The 16319-nt window shown below is 44.9% G+C and overlaps 1 protein-coding gene across 1 annotated transcript; it reads right to left on the bottom strand.

Moving 5' to 3' along the window:
• Positions 1 to 215: 215 nt before the first annotated feature.
• On the bottom strand, positions 216 to 12146 carry LOC115335935 (cytochrome P450 3A9-like). The gene is made up of 13 exons (XM_030002294.2): positions 12000 to 12146; positions 9179 to 9272; positions 8698 to 8750; positions 7493 to 7592; positions 6753 to 6866; positions 6383 to 6471; positions 5201 to 5349; positions 4028 to 4155; positions 3271 to 3355; positions 2726 to 2886; positions 2068 to 2294; positions 1066 to 1228; positions 216 to 846 (listed from the first exon to the last, which is right to left on the bottom strand). Exons 1-13 carry the CDS (start codon positions 12068 to 12070, stop codon positions 748 to 750), a joined length of 1533 nt encoding a protein of 510 aa, XP_029858154.1. The 5' UTR covers positions 12071 to 12146; the 3' UTR covers positions 216 to 747.
• Between the last annotated feature and the right edge of the window lie 4173 nt (positions 12147 to 16319).

The following is a 16319-nucleotide window of genomic DNA, read 5'->3' as shown; positions in this document are numbered from 1 at the left end:
GCCAGTGCTGAACTGAAGGCAACCTCTTAATCAAACTAAGAGGTGGGAGTTATAGTGTTTGTAAAATACTGTACAAATGGGAGGATTTGATCGCATTAAATGAAGGATCAGATTCATTAAATTAAGTGGAAAGCAATGTACATGGATAATTTCAAGGGTTGAGGCTGAATACGGTTTTTAAATAGGAAGTGATCAGCTGCTATACACAACACAGAGCAGCTCTCAAACATTTTTAATGACAGTATTTGTACACACTTTAGTTTAATTAACACATGGCACAAGAGAGGTTTGGTAACTAGGATGTAATCTCACACCAGTCATCTCAATTATAACACATGAAATTTCAAGCATCAATACACCAAGAAGAACGTCACCCGTCCCTGCCCAGCAAGGTCTGGTGATTTGAATTTCCATCACACCTTGTTTCTCTTGGATGCGATAGTAATTCCTTCTCTCCAGATGGAGAAGTCCCCTTAGAAGTAAGTGGATGATCAGCTTCTCATTTGGATTTATTTCTTGTTTTCTGCAATCAAAATTAAGGGGACTGTGTATTGTCACTGCCCAGTGATCCACATTACATTTCTGACAGCTATGTTTATTAGTAAATATGTAGTAATTGCTTCCTGAATTAACTAGAGCTGTTCTTCTGTGTCTGTACGTGTAGGAGAGATTTCCTGCGATGCGTGTTCCCTTTGTTAGCACAGCACTCATTAGACGCCGGAGAATTGTTGCAGACGCAGCCGGGTTTTACGCCTCTGTAGGTGCGGTGTTGGTCCGGGGGACTAACTTCAGAACAATCGGTTTCTCTGGTCTAAGGAATCCCTGTGAACTCAGCTTGAGAGGGATCTGTAACAATAAGAGGAAAAACACACTTGGAGATAGACAAATTAAATAAGTAGAGATTAAAGGAAAGATACTTGGCCACAGTTTGGACATAACTTGATCCATAGTGCCTGAAAGCGTACGTCCCCTGAAAGTGCAAAGCATTGGGTGTTAGCACCCGCGGTGAGAAACAAGGCAGCCGGTTCTTCACGTGCGAGTTTTAAAACGTAATGTGCTCCTCACCTGAGTTTCTTTGCAGGTCTGGAAAGTGAAATGTTGCAATAGGATGGTGATGCCAACTTTCAGAGTCAGGAGAGCAAACCGCATCCCAATGCAGTTCCTGGGACCAGCTCCAAAGGGCAGGTACATATACGGGTCTATGGTCTCTTTGTTTTCCTTACTGAACCTGGACAATGACATGGTTGGGAAAAAGAAATGAAGGCAGTAAAAAATCAAAAAGCTACATATCTGTATTACTTATCCAGAGATTTCTTGCTGGTGCCCTACAGAGACTTGTTTGGTTTTTTGCTAAGGTGTCTCAGCGTACCCCAGCAATCGAGTGCTGTGTCAGAGCCCTTGTGCAGGACAGGGTGGGATCCCACTTGAGTGTTTGATTTTAATTCTGTCCATCCAGACTAGTAGAAGTTGGAAGCAAGGTGAAAATCTAGGCAACGTGCTCTCCCAAAGTGACTGATATTTTCTATCTGCTGTGTTTACTGGGAGAGAAACCAGGAGTCATCTTGGTTAGGAGCAGCCTATGGCTTTAGTCTTACTGGGAACGAGAGGTAGAGACCAATTCTAAAAAATAACCAACTGGGGAAAAGTTATCACCTCCTTGAAAACAAGGAGGGACGGCAACTCTGGAAGAATCAACTCTGGTATATTTGGTAGCAAAGCCTGTGTGAAGGACACAGGTTCAGCAATGAAGATTATACAGAAGGATGGCCAGCGGTTACAAAAACTCACCAACTACCCACTCTGTCAGCAAGCCTAAAAACTGTGTACAAGATGTCGTGAGGTATCAATGTTATTCTCCCAATAAGATTATGTTGTTTGAAAACCTGCTTTAAGTGCAAAGCTCATTTTCTTCTTAAAATGACGTTCCCATGAGCCTGCAATTTCTCATCGGTATTGTTTGTAAAAAGATGGGAAGAACACAGTTAGAAAGATAATCAGAGATTAATACTTAATTACTATGTGAGGAAAAAGCATGCTATTTCTTCCCTTTCATTATGCTTTTTGTACCTTTCTGGTCTGAACTCTTCTGGGTTTGGCCAGTACTTGGGGTTGTGGTGCAGGGTATGGGTTGGGATTATAACGACGGTTCCTTTGGGAATGGTCACTCCTTTTATCTCTACGTCTTTCTTGCAGGTTCTCTCAAGCCGTCCTCCAAGGGGAAAGAGCCGAAGGGTTTCACTCACTGTCATGTCAAGATATTCCAATTGCATCATTGCTTCGTATGTGAGAGGAGCCTGTAGGATGACAAGAGAAAGGTGACCAGGTATGTTGGCATGAGGATTGGATTGTCCTAAAATGACTGCTGAGACCAGGGTGTCCCCAACCCTACTGCCCCAGCTATGACTCGGACTCACTGTAGAACAAAACGCAAGGTAGAAATTGCACGATTGATTTCATTTTCCATCCCTGAGTGATGGAAATGCCTGGAAATCCACACCCACTTTGTGCGTGGGTCAAATGGGTTTGTGCAGTGGGGTGGCCTGGAAGGTTTCAGCTGCCAAAAGAAAATCGCTACAGGGCTGAGTTGTCTCAGCGTGTGCCTCTTGGAGCTCTTGGAAGATCCCAGGGGCAGGGTGTTTAGGAGCTAAAGATTTCTCATCATCTTGACAGAACAAGGAGGACAGCGGGGTCAGAGGGTCTTCGCCATCACTCAATGTCCCCTTACCTTGTTGGGTAAAACGGTGTCGATTTCCTCCAGCAGTTTTTGCTGCACGTCGGGATGCATGGCCAGCTCGTATGCCAGGAAACAAAGCGCGCTGCTGGTGGGCTCGTAGCCAGCAAATATAAAGATGAATGCTTGTGACAGGATCTCTGAGTCGGTCAGGGCTGTGAGGAGAGAGGATGCGGGGAGATGAGCAAAACCGATGCTGATGGTCTCAGCAAGGAAGAGGTAGCAACGGGTGGGGTTGCAGTTATTTTCTGATCACATATTTAGAGCTACACTGCTATCTGTTCGGAAAAAGTGATTTGAGAGAGGAGCCAGATATTTTCCCGGGTATAAATGATTGATACGGCAGTCCTACTCCCTGGCAAAGGACCCGGGGGATTCCCCTTAGCCCTGGTGCTGGCAACAAGGGACAGAGACTTCTGCCTAGAGCTGGTCAGTGGAGGTGGTGGTGACCCACTGAGCCTTTCTCTGGGAAACAGCTCCCCATATTCTCCTCACTCCCGCAGCCCCTGTTCCCGTGATCTGTATTTGGATGTTGTTACTTTTATATGAGTGGTTCGCTTCATTGCTCTTGTGGCTGGTTGAGTTCTGGGATTCGATCATCAGCTGCAGAAAATCTACTCTGCCCTGAGAAGAAAAGCAGGAGAGTTTCTTTGGTGACAGGTCCCTTGGAGGGCTCAGATAAGCAGATTTCATACCCCAAGCATAATTTTTAAACTGAAAGCATCCCCAAAATGCATGTCACTTCCTTATTGAAAAACATTAACACTTGTTTTTTATTTTGGAAACCTTTCTGTCCTTTTCATGAAGCCATTGGGTGGGAGAGCAGTGTCTTGAATGAATTTTGGGAAAGGGATCCAAACTCTAAAAGGGAGAATTTTGCCAAGAAGCAGCTTCAATTTTTGAAAAATGAGAGGGGAAGGCACAACCCTGAAAGGTGGTATTGCTGCTCTGCTGCTGCTTACTCTGCTCTCTCTCATCCTCTGCCTAATCTTCTTCAGGGAGTCTCTTACTTTGACTTATTACAAATTCTGCAAACCCAAGCTTAGTCCAATTCTACTGAGCCTTTATCTGGATTTAGCTTCAGATCACGGATGTATAAAGTCCACTTGCTTTTCTGCCAAGACTGGTCAGGTGAGGCTTTTCTGACAGTACTAAAAGGAAGTGTTTACACTTAAGTAGATTCAGGGTTTTGTTGAGTCATTGTACTTTGGCTTCACCTTTGATATTATCACCCTAATTATATTTCACTTAAGTGTATTTTCAGCCACAATTACTAGCAAATTAACGCTCACTTACCTTGTGAGCCTCCTTTTCACGATCCTGCTTAATTTTGGAGAGGGATCTCATGAAGAAATCTACTGCTTCCCTGGGGAAGAAGCTTACATTCATCTTGGCCAAAAGAGGAATAACGAATGGGCATACAACTGAAAAACAAATTGAGAATAAAATTGCACACTGTAAACAAACTCCACCTCATACAAGATAGCTATGGAAGTTACTGAGGAATTAACGATGTTACTGAGAAATTATTCCTTTTTTGAATTCTTTACCTGGGAAAAGCCTGGACTTTGCCTTTTTTCCTCTTTCTCCTTCCCTTGGGATAGTTTGTCTTGATGCAACCCTCCCTCAAGTTTCTGTCAGATGGGCACAACTGAGCTGGGTATAATCATTGCTTTAAGAGATGATGGAAGCATATGCCACCTTCTTTTTCTAAGGCACTGTTTTCTAAGGACAGGTTACTTCTGTACATTTTACAGCACTACAACAGAAATGTGGCTCAGAAGAGAAATATTGCAAATTCTGAATTCTTTTTTCAGGCTGAGCTATGTCACTGCCATGCTGTGTTCATGCAAATATTTTCAAGTCCCCTTCAAAGCATTTCCTTCATCATAGAGACTGGATCTTGAGCTTGTGTATAGATTCATAAAATCTACAGCACCAGAACCTCCTCTATGCACAGATCACAACTTTCCCTGTGTTTTAGCAAGGTGTCTAATCTTGATTTAAGGTTGCAAGTGATTTAAGGTCCATCACCATCACTGCTAAGCTGTTGCACTGCTAGGAAATTGGATCTAATTACAGTCCCCACTCAGCACTCTCTTCCAGAAAATGCATTTCAGATAGCACCACTCTCCTCAAGCTGCACAGCTAAACTTGCTTTTCAACCCTTGAATAATTTTCCAGCGCTTATTTGGATATGGGCTGGGATGTTCATATGTTTCTCGCGTTGTGGATGCCAAAGGTGGAGGAAGCTTTTACCCATCTCCCTCCCAGAGTTTTAGCATGAAGCTAACAACAAGGAAACGACGAGACAAGAGCCATTAGGACTTCCACCCTAGCTAGTGAAGTTATCTGAGCAGTAGTTGATTGGCTAATGTATAGGATGCACCAGTCTGATATGCTCGCTAAAGTCACACTTCCATAGTACTCTGACACCTGAATGAAGTTTTCAACAAAAAAGTCACTTACATATCAAGATGAAGAGTGGGTCAAAAAAGTCAAACTTGACCAGCTTCTGCATCTCTCTGACAAAGGGGTCTTTGGGGTTGTTCATGGAGTCGATGTTCACACCGAACGAAGTGCTGGTGACGACGTCCATGCTGTAGCTTCCAAAGATGCTGAGGAAAGGTGGAAAAGATAGGCTGTGCTTAAATATTTGGACCAAGTGAATGTATTTTTTCCTAATGCCTATGTGACATTCAAATATAAATTCTCGTAAGACCTCCTGCCCTGGTTTTGAAAAGGAAATTGGCTATATGGTAACTGAAAAGCACTTATAGTGAAAGGAATAGATTTTTAGAGAGCTTTGGTTTCAAGCCTGTGTGGCTTTTGAAATCGGACAGCTTTTCTGAGGATTTTAAAACAGCATGTAACTACATGAACAGGTTAGTGCAAGGTCAGCATGTAGCTCTCGAGCATGTTAGCTTCTTGGGGAGGAGTGGTAACACACTTTGCTTCGAACACGCCATGAAAATGGTCTTGTTCAACTCAGCACAGCCCTATAATATTACAAACTGTCCAAGCCCTCCTCTTATGGGGTTTTTGGTAGGGGAGAGCTTTGCTGGTGTGTGACTACTGGTGTGCAGCTGCCCCTTCTGCATCTGTGCTTTGAAATTGGGGATGAAATACACGGGTTTTGTTCCAGAGCCTGCAAGGAGGGCACAGATGAGGATGACACACCCAGGGCCACACTACAGGCTCCCTTCCCACTCCTCCCAGCAATGGGGCAAGTGATGGATGAGCATCCCACAGTGCTAGGGGGTGGGCAGAGAGGCCAGCAATCCTGGTGTCCTGTGGTATAAGAAGGTGGTGCACAGAGATCCTGAGTATATGCGGGGAAAACTGGGTTTTCCTGGTGGATTTGGGGTTGTCTCAGATCTGTGGATTCCCAAAGCTGTGCTGGAGCATTTTTCTCCCCATCTAATTACCTTTAGAAGACTTCTTTCTGGGTCTCTGCCTATAGGAAGTTTCACTAACATCCCAGCTGAAATTTTCCCTTTCAAATTTCCAGCCAGGCTTTCAGCTAGCCCTGTTCCTCATTTCAGAGGTCTGGTTTACCCAGCGAGCGATCTGCGTTGCCAGTAACGAATGAACTGCAACACTTGCTAACAAGGTTTGCTGCTTAGCCTGCTGCTCCTAGCAGCTACTTACTCCTTTACAGATAGAGCGTTGTCCTTTTCCACTCGCTTTTGAACATTTTTCACCAAAGCTTCCCCATAGTGCTTCATTATAGGGAACATCTGTAACACAAACCAGATATGGTCACATAAGTATAGTACATTTTACTTCTTTAAGACAGGCTTATGAAGACTACAGGGAGTTTCATGAATATTTACAAATAAGATCTTTCTGCTAAGGTTTTATTTTAAGCCTTTTTTGTTTTAAATTAGGCATAAATTAAACAGGCCAGCTTCGTTGCCAGGCTCTGACTAAAGAAATCAGACCCCTGTGACAATCTCAACCTGATAACACTGTCTACTGACTTTCTGATTTAGTAGGTACCTGCTCCTCCGTGTTTTACCTCCTTTAGTTTCCCACTGGTGAAAGTTGGAGAGAGCACAGTACGAATCCTTTTCCACTGTTCGTCTTCAGCTAATGAGATAGCGTTGTTCAGCACCCCTGCTAGTTCTACATGCTAGAGGGGAAAAAGGCAAGGTGTTAACCCCAGAAAAGACAGCGGTTTCTTTGCAAGGATGGGAATGTAGCATGCAAGTCCCTGCCCAGGCTATTTCAACAGCATTACTACTGGCAGCAGGCTAAGGCCTTATAAACAGCCTCTCTCAAGACACACATACATAAACAATCCCCTTTCCTGCAGTAAACCATCTGTGAGATGCCATTCCCATGTCTAGAACAAGTAATCCCACAAGCCCAACACCCGTACGTATGTACCCACACCTAACCGTGCCACCCAGAGCCCGCATCCCAGCTGGTGGCACATGTGCTAGCTGGACCCTTGCAGATTCCTGAATGCTCACACAGATTCAAATTAATATCTATATATATAGAGATAGAGATATATATAGGTGCGAGAGCAGAATTTTTCTGATGTGCAGGCAAAGAGCTTCCTCTGCCAGCCTGGGTATGCAGTCCCCAGGCTGTAAGGCAGGGGAACAGTGACATACAGTGGCCATTTACAGTAATCCCTATAGTGCAGTCACTCGTCCCCTATGGGAACCCCGCTACATGGTTGGCATCCTTGTCTCCTCCTGTACTTTATTTTCTGGACTCTGTGGAACATCACGATTCTTCTGCTCTTACCCGCCGGTTGGTAAAGGTGGAGTAACACTCTTTAACCAGCACAGATTTAATGATTTGGGGGTCCATGACAGCCAGCACAGGTTGCCTGCCATCGTAAATCCTGGCAGAGGGAGAAGAGGAGACAGATAAACACCCCCAGACAGTTGAAGTGCAAGGCTTGGCTGATGCCCATGAAACAAAATGTGTTAAACAAATGCTCCTCCATCACCAGCCTTGCTGTTCTGTAGATGCCTAAGCAGAGAAATGTAGAAAGGAGAGATGGAAAAGGACTCCCAGGCCTTCTTCCACCTGGTTTTGTAAATGATAAAGGGGGCTAAACACCTTCCAAATTCACTGGGAAATGAGCAGGGCTCAGACCCTCAAAGAACCAGGTACTAAATGAAGCAAGTGTCTTCACTTCCTCCCCTGACTCTGTGTTTTTCCAGGCACTTAAACACATTACAGTATTAGAAGGCAACTTGTTCGACCCCTTTCAGGCTCTTGAATTGGGTGTCTGGAGACTTGGGCTAACAGCACCGAAATATCCTTGGAGATGAAACTCAATCCTTGTTTTTGTCTTTTTAAGCTGCCAGTTCTGAATGCTTTCCTGGAACAGATGTAGATTAAGCGGATTTATGCACTTTTGCCATTTACGTAAAGACATCTTTTCCAGATACCATTTTTTAAAGTTGCTATAGGGACCGATGGATGCATTAGAGAGGATATGCAAGTTACAACAGCAGCGATAAAAGCTATAGGAGGTGTCCAGAGCAGAGCAACGATAGCTGCACTAGCTCCCACCGCAGCAGGTAAGGATCAGCAGCACGAGGACGTCAGCAGACTTTGGATCTGCTTCTTCGCTCAATATTGGGAGTCACTCATGTTCCTCTGCTGTTGGTAAACCTCCTGGTTCCAGATTCTCCCTTAAGTAAATAGTAGTTTTGCTGCTGATTTTGTTAGGAGCAGGTGAGGGCCTTTTGTTATCAGCTTTAAAACAGCTTTCATAGTATAGGTCAAAGCAATTTCCACATAGCATGACAGTGGCACTGCCCTGCAATCATCAGGCTTTAATGTAAGCCACCACGAGCACCTTATTGTTGCTGTACTCATCCTGCTGGGACCGTCAGGGCTGCAGTAGAGAAAAGGGAGCTTTCCTAATGAATTTTTCTCCCCTTTGTATGGATTCTAGTTTTACCTTAAGGAAGACATCAGTGGTTCATACTCACCCCCAGACTTCCCCGTATTTCTTGAAACATTCATTGTCAAACTCCAAGAAACCCTGTGGAAAGCAATTTAAAAATTATCTCTGAGACGGTGCAGTTCAGGGGATGGTGTTGGAGATGGTGGGTTGGGAGGAATATCTGTAAATTGGTGTTCAGAGCTGCCTTCTGAGTTCTCCTCCTCTCCAAAAACATCACGAAGGACAGCGTAAGTGTACATCATGCTTGTGAATGAGCTGTTTGCCAGGACGCTGGCAAAGGGCGGCTGTAAATCAGCCACCCACGAGCGCTCGTTTGGCGATGCTGGAAGGGCGAGGCCCCACGGTCTGCGTTACTGAGCCCTTATCCTGCGCTGGCCTTTGCACAGCCTGTGCATCAGAGCTGAGCTTGGCATTTGGAGATAACTTATCATCGCCATGTATCTTTAGCTACAGCCGTATGAGTAAAGGTGGGTATTTCTGGAGCCAGGAAGGTTTCGGTCACTTACTTTGCGATATTCCAGGCACGTCCCGAAAAAAGGCAGAGGTCTTGGCCCGGGAATACCCAACTTCTTGAAGAAACCAAATGGCCAGGTCCCATATCTGTGGGACAGAAAAGACAACTGAGTGCTACATCACCGTGGCACTGGGGCTGCGAGCTCTCCTCAACCTGGAGACTGCAGCAATGTCCCTTTGGCTCTAAGTAGGGGAGCTTGATCCAGGAGCTGGAAAAAAGTGGCCCAAAAGAAAATTACCCTGTAAAAACTACTTGATAAACATGGTAAGGCTCAATGCTGCCACACAGAGCTTCAGAGAGAGCACTTTGATGTAAAAGCAGCTGTCTCCTAAAGGCATAGGTACTGTGGTGGAAACGGGACCTTGAAGCTTTTAGTAAAAGTCAAAAGAGGAGCTCATTGCCAACCAAAGGAGAGACAGAAAAGGGAGCTGGAAGAAGGAACAACAAGCTTACATGTTTTTATTGAAGACAAATCAAAGCAGTGCCAGAAGTGATGTCCCAAACAAGGCTTTTGTCAAGCTGCACTTTAATTTCATTTATTGTTCTCCCTCCCCTTAGCCCGGCGTTAGCTCAGTGGTGCATCAGGAAGTCTTGTCTTGATGGTTTTCTCTTTAGATTTTATTGACAGCTTTGCAGATTTCTTTCCTCTGAAGCACCCTTTTTGGCAGCTGTAAAGTTATTACTTCTACCTCGGGGCCTTCTGTTTCTCAAAAAGGGCCTGGGCTGCAGCCCTTTGAAGCTTGTCTTTGGCTGTGTTGAAAGAGCTCCTCAAAATATTTGTTTTTCGTTAGTAGCTGCAGCTTCCCAAGTGAGCAGTTCATTGCAGAAGGGATGTAAAACTGCAAAGGTTTGGCAGAAGGATGTTATCAGAGGTCCTCTCTGGGCCATGTGGCAGCAGCCGCCCAGCCAGCATCTTGTGGATGCTTTCCTGAAAAGCCGGAGTCTAGGCTGAGACTTAAGGGGGTTTCCCTTGCAATTAGTAATACTTCCCTAAATCTGGGGGACCTCAAATGAGATCAGTGCCCCCAGCACAGGTTCTGCCAGAGCGCAAAAGCGGACCTCATCTTGTGGTCCAAACGGGAGGCAAAACCCAGGGAATGGCGTGTTTGCAGGTGCAGAAAGGTTTCGCAGAGCTCTGTTTGTCAATGTTTAACTTTTCTGTCAAACGTTAAATCAGTACTAGGTATAAAACGTTTGTGAATTCTCATTTGTAATGTTTATGGGCAGCCAGGGCTGCGGGGGGACCAGCAAATGTTAGGCTGGACTGGTTACAAAGCCCAGAAACAGTATAGGAACATAGGCTAGGCTTAATCCATTTGAAATATGGCCAGGAAAACGCAGTCTAATGCTCTTACAACTAAAACATGACATGGTTTTCTGCAGGCTGAGAAGGACCATTCAGTGTAAAGCCAGAGAATAATCATTACTACTTCTTACCATGGATGTGAACCAGAAATGCCTGATATTCCTTCATGTGTGAACTGGAACAGCGTTGCCCCAGATGGACAAGAAGCATCTGAACAACCTCCCTGTGCTAATGGGCAGTGAAATTCTTATTTTAGCTCAGATATCAGAGCACAGAGATCTGGGCTTCATCCCTTTTGCCACAACAAAATTGCAAGTGGCTGCAGAAGGTGGGAGTCTGGTAACCAGCAATCTTAGATGGCCGCAGAGTTATTGAAATATGAGGGTTTGGGTCAAGAAGGAGGGTGGATTTGGGGGGTTTTGGTTTTTTCTTTTTTTAAGAGTCTGCCCCAAACAGGCTTTTAAGTGATCCAAATCACAGGAAAGGGTTTGAAAAACAGGGCTAAAAGTTTCAGAGTTTACTGAACTGCCGCGGTTGGAGCATTGCCAGGGCAGACAAATGGATTGTGCTCGTGTGCACCATATTAATCGTTAAGGTTTATGGCTAGCAACATGCTGTCTCTGCCTAAGGGCTTGTCAACACTGCAAAGTTTGTCAGTCCAGCCTTGTTGGCAGGGGCTGCCAGCAGAAACGCTGTATGTCCCAGCAGAAGGGGGTTTTCAGCCAGCCCTGCTATGCTGCAGCACCGAACAGTATCAGCAAAGCGGACGAAAGCATTTTCTCACTAGCACAGCCCCTCTGAAGCAGTGGGGTACAATTCTGCCTGCTGGAGTTTGAAAAGCCAGGAGCAAGGAGCTGACCTTGCTCTGGGCTTCGTTTCTTCCCCAGCAAGGGTGGGCTGAGGGGACAGGCTTGGGATGCTGTCCCTGCAGGCACGTGGCAAATCTAGCTTCTGCAAAGTATCCCTCCTGGTCCAGGTGACTGTGCATGGAGCATCTTACCTGGGCACTACGGAAGGAGTCGGGAGACTAAGAACTGATCCTATGAATGCTCTTTTTCTGCTGCCTTTCTGCTGCTCTCCACCTTTGCGGGTCGTGCAGTAGGGTCATCTACTGCCTGCTTCCCTCCGTAAGGGCAACCTCAGTCAGGGAGGCACAGCCTTCCTTAGACTGTATTTCTGTGGAAAATAACCTAACAGATCACAAGCCTCGCTGAAGGCAGCACTCTGCTGGTAACGAATGCCTGGCACCATTATTATTCAGTTATTGCTTTGATGCTTAGCGGCAAGATTGTAACAGTGCACGGGAATACTCCAAACCTTGGAGCAAGATCACGCGTCTGTACAGTCTTTAGACTCCTCTGCTACTTCCAGAGCCTCGTTAGAGGATGGAAATCTGGAAATCACACCTACCCGTTTGCTCTTCAGCAGACTAGTTGCATGAAAATGAACAATGGCAAGAACAGCAAAATGGCATGAGCGAAGAACCAATAAAGAATGTTTTACTCACGCTACCAGGAGGGCTATGAAAAGAAGCAAAAGGGCCCATGTCTCTGTAGAGAAGAGGGAAAGAAGGTTCATTTGGGTTCTTCTCTGGTTGGCTTTGAGTTCTGTTTTGACGTGTTTGTCCACGTCTGTGGGAAATAGGAGTGTTTTGCAGCGTGCAATCTTTTGTGTCCAATCACATGATTTAGGGGCTGTCCTTCTGTCATGAAGGAGCAGGAGTGGAAGGCAAAGGTAGCAAAGTATGCTAATCTGAAAAACATGATTCATGTGCTAGATAAATGCCTGGCTGAACTGTCTAAGGTTCAAATTATTTAGTACATACATTGCCAGGCGTTTCAGCTAGTTTCTCTGTTGTAATAGTAAGTAATAACTGACTTCTTACTGAGTAATGCTCCTGGGCTCCTACACCAAAATAAATAAAATCAAGTTACAATGAACAGCCTAATCCCAAAGCAGGTGTCAGAGTTGGTTTACAAAAGGGAAAGAGAAGTGAAAAGGTTATTCATACAATATATGACAAGATCTCTTCTGGCAGCTGAATTAACTTTGGCAGAATTCAAGATTTTGTTTAAAATGTCTGTCTTTGTGTTGTGAAGAGCAAGTGCTGCCTGCTTCTGCCTGCCATGGGTCAGAAGCAGCTTCTAACAAAGGCAGGAATTTGCCCCTTATAAATGCTTTTAGAAGTCCACCTTGTTTGCTGGTTTGTGGCCAGGTGTTTTGTAAGAGAAATACTGTCGTACCACAACTGTAAACAGTTAAAGTACCACCATTTCCAAAACACCAGTTCATGGGTCATGAATAAAAACAGCACCCACCCTTCTGCAGCAGCTGGCAAAAAGACACAAGCAAAGAGAAAACACAAATTTTATAATGGTTCTCCTGTAAGGATGGTGCAGAAAAGTGATAGCATCCTAGAGGTATGGATGTGCTAAGAGAAGGTTACTAGGCTATTTGGATGGTGTTTGTTAGTGGCCATAATGTTAGGGCAGGAGGCTATATGGTTTGCACAGATGTGTACTACAGCATTTTTAGGGCTTCATCAGAACTCTAAAATGAGCAATTCCCTTCCTATTGGCAGAGCTGCCATCTTCAAAAGGCAGTTTACTGACTGCACTGGGTGCAAATAGCTGGATGTTATAAATATTTGGCACATCAAATGCCTCGTGTCTCCAAGGATGTTGCTGTGATTGATGCTGGGTTGACTGATAAGTGCACCTCAGTCCACATGGTGATACAAGACACATTCTGAGAGTCATCATCTGACTTAGCTTGGCAGCATTTGTATCTCATTTCACCTTTGCCTGGCCTTTGCTCTGACCTTCAGAGACAACTCAGTTGCAGATTATTTTGTAATAAACACAGGCTGCTTTAGTTTGACATGAAGAGGCAAGTTCATGACATAGTTATACAAGCCTGTGTCGCGTCCTACCTTGCTTGATTCAGAGATGTTGAAAGAGCATGTGATTAAATAGGTGCTTTCCCATTCAGGACCTTGTCACAGCAGTGATTATTTTTCCAGAGTTCCCCTTTGTGCATTTTGACATAGCCTTGAAATCTGAATTTACTGGGCACCAAATGTTCCTGACTCACCGTGTTGGGAAACAGGTTAATACAGTTTATTCATGAAATAGGATTGCTGTAGGGCTCTCCATCCTCAGTAAAAATAAGCTTTGATCCTTGTCCTGTTTGGGTCATTTTTAAGGGTACGAATAGTCTCTGGAAAAACTTGCTAAAAAAACAGATAGGTGCAAAGTCTTGTTGCTGGTTTTGCGTTGCGGTCTTATGGTCTCTGCCAAATGGACTGTGCTTATTGACTTCAAATAAACAAAAACCTGCCATCCTGCTGAGAAAGCTGATAGATAAACAAAAAAAAAACAACCTCGTGATTAATCCATGCTAGAGGAAAGTCAAGGACCCGGGAACAAATGACCAATTTTCACATGACGTGTAAGTCCAGCTCAGAGATGGATTTATGCCCTAACTTGCCCTATATTAAAACCGTAAACCTCCAACTCTAGGCTGTGGTGTCCCCTAAACTGGTAGGGCTATGGCAAGCCAGCCGGGAAGTCGTCTTTGAGAGGTGGCTTGGGCACCTTCAGAGGGGAGCCCAGGGAAGACTTCTCCTCCTGCCCTCCATCTCTGGGAGGGATGAAAAACCTCAGCTGTTTGGCATCGTCTTCAGCCAAGGCTGACCCCCACCTCCCAGAAATGTTGGGAAGGAGGAGAACCCCATGGCCAAGCCCCAGCCTACCCTCTCCCTTCCCAGCCGAGGTCTCTGCCCACCTGGATGCAGCTGCGCTGAGCCAGCACGATTCTCCCTTCACCCTATCCTAGCCCTTTAGATGCGTCTTATTCCTTACTACCACAGGCTTTTAGACCCGTCCTCTGCTTCTCCTGGACATTTTGAAGTGCGCTGCATCCCATCACGGATTTTGGTGAGCCCACCGCCCCGGGTGCCTGGAGCAGAGGCACGCTGCTCAGCGGCGGGAGAAGGTGCAATTATACCGGTGGGAACACCCTGCTAGTGACACAGCTAGTCTCATTCATGGGTGGCAATGTCACACACGAGGTGCAGCGCACGGTGGATATGCAATGCTCACCCTCGTCGTTTAGGCTGCTGCACCATATGGTGACTCCTGTGTTGCCACCGTGCTCCCAGGACAGCCACAGGCTGAGGGCGAGAGGTTTAAAAAGCCAAAGTTTGCAGCAAATTCAGAAGAGAACTCAGCTGCTTTTCCATTTCTAATGCCCCTAAGTAGCTCAGATTAATGGATTAATGGCTTTCAGGAAAGCCGAATAACACCGCGTTGTTATTTGCAGTGTAATGAAAGGAGTGCTCCTAATCCAGGTTGTGAACAAGGTGTGATGAGCAGGAGGGATTTCTTGTATAATAATCACTGGGGGCTGGGCAGTAAAATGGAAGAACATGTATTTCTTCCACAAGCTGTGAAACCAAATGATGTAGGGTAAAAAAAACCACTGTAGAATAGCAATTATGGCTGGGACACAGGTGTGGAGAAGAAAGAGCAGTTCAGAAGAGAAAGAGGTATTGGCAAAAAAAAAAAAAAAGCCGCAGCAGGTAACATTTGTGTTCATGATGAAAAGAAGTGCACAGAAATAAGGAGGGCCAGGCTGGATAAGCCTGAATCTTTAGGTCTAACTCACTTTTGAGTATGATCATGAAAGACATTCTCCTGCGATACTTTGGGGAATTTGTTTTAGATTCCCAGTGCCGGACCCATTGCGGTAGAGACTCTGCAGTGCTACTTGGGATATAAATATTGCTGGGGAGTTGTATCATTATGGAGTACTTTAAACTCTCTAGATACAGATCATAAAAAATGCTACTAATCATGCAGAGCTCAGATAATATCTGTATGGGAGATGGCAGATTTCTGCACTGGAGAAACACCAAACTGGCAAGCAGTGAAACTGGTTTAGCTTTGGTGTTGATAAGTAATTTAAGATATTCTAGAAGAACAGTTAAGAGTAAAATTACCTTGAGCTGAACAAAACACATTCGTTTAGTTTAACATAAGTAGAAATATAAACAAAAATAAGCTTATAGCTAAGGCTCTCTTTTTCAAGAGGACAAATTAATGAAACAAACCAGTGGAAGATCTCAGGGCCTTTGATGCAGACTGTGTTTAACCTCCTTTCTAAGTCAACGATGCTAATATTATCAGCCAGTTGTATGCCAAGAGACTCGCACGAATGGACTTTACACCCAATTGCCTCAACAGCTACATTAAAAAGGATTCTTGGAACAAACCAACCAGGTAGGAGGTGGAGAAAAAAAAAAAAAAAAAGCAATGCTTTTGTAGTTCAAGGTATACTATTATACGTTCTGGCCATAAGGTCTTCTGGGATGGGAGCTCGTTTCTGTGCCTGACTCAGAGCAGCCCAGTGCTTGAACATACCAGCTCACTGGGGTCCAATTAGGGGGGGGTCCAGTATATCAGTGGCACTTCTTGCCCCCTTGGAGATGTGCCCCCAAAACCCTTTGTTTGTTTAGTCTAGCTAAGTGATAGCTGGGCTGGAAAGTGGTTGCTATGAGATAAATGCCAGGTAGAAGAGCTATTTAATCAAATAATGATGTTGGCGCAGAGACAAATGGGTATAACCCAGCCACAAATAAATGCTAGGCTGGAAATGAGCACAGTCCTGGCCTGGAAAGCTCAGAAGTCTTCCCATCATGAGGTTAAAAGAAAGAAAAAAACCTCAGATAATGTACAATGGGGCTAGATAAGACAGCTGCTGGTGGGAGGAGGGACCAATACATTAAATTTACCAACGCTTTTCTGCCAGAGCAGTGTGAGGAGTT

This window comes from Aquila chrysaetos, chromosome 25, assembly GCF_900496995.4.
Source record: "Aquila chrysaetos chrysaetos chromosome 25, bAquChr1.4, whole genome shotgun sequence".
Classification (NCBI taxonomy): Eukaryota; Metazoa; Chordata; class Aves; order Accipitriformes; family Accipitridae; genus Aquila; species Aquila chrysaetos.
Note: the sequence above shows the minus strand (reverse complement) of the source record. Positions and strands in the feature narration are given on the sequence as shown.

Excerpts from the sequence above, each read along its gene's own strand:
- LOC115335935 (XM_030002294.2), bottom strand. The coding sequence starts at position 12,070 with ATGAACCTTCTTTCCCTCTTCTCTACAGAGACATGGGCCCTTTTGCTT. Across the intron at positions 4,156-5,200 it reads CCCACTCTTCATCTTGATAT|TTGTATGCCCATTCGTTATT; the intron begins GTAAGTGACTTT and ends TTTGTTTTTCAG. Across the intron at positions 3,356-4,027 it reads GTGAAAAGGAGGCTCACAAG|GGCAGAGTAGATTTTCTGCA; the intron begins GTAAGTGAGCGT and ends TTTTCTTCTCAG.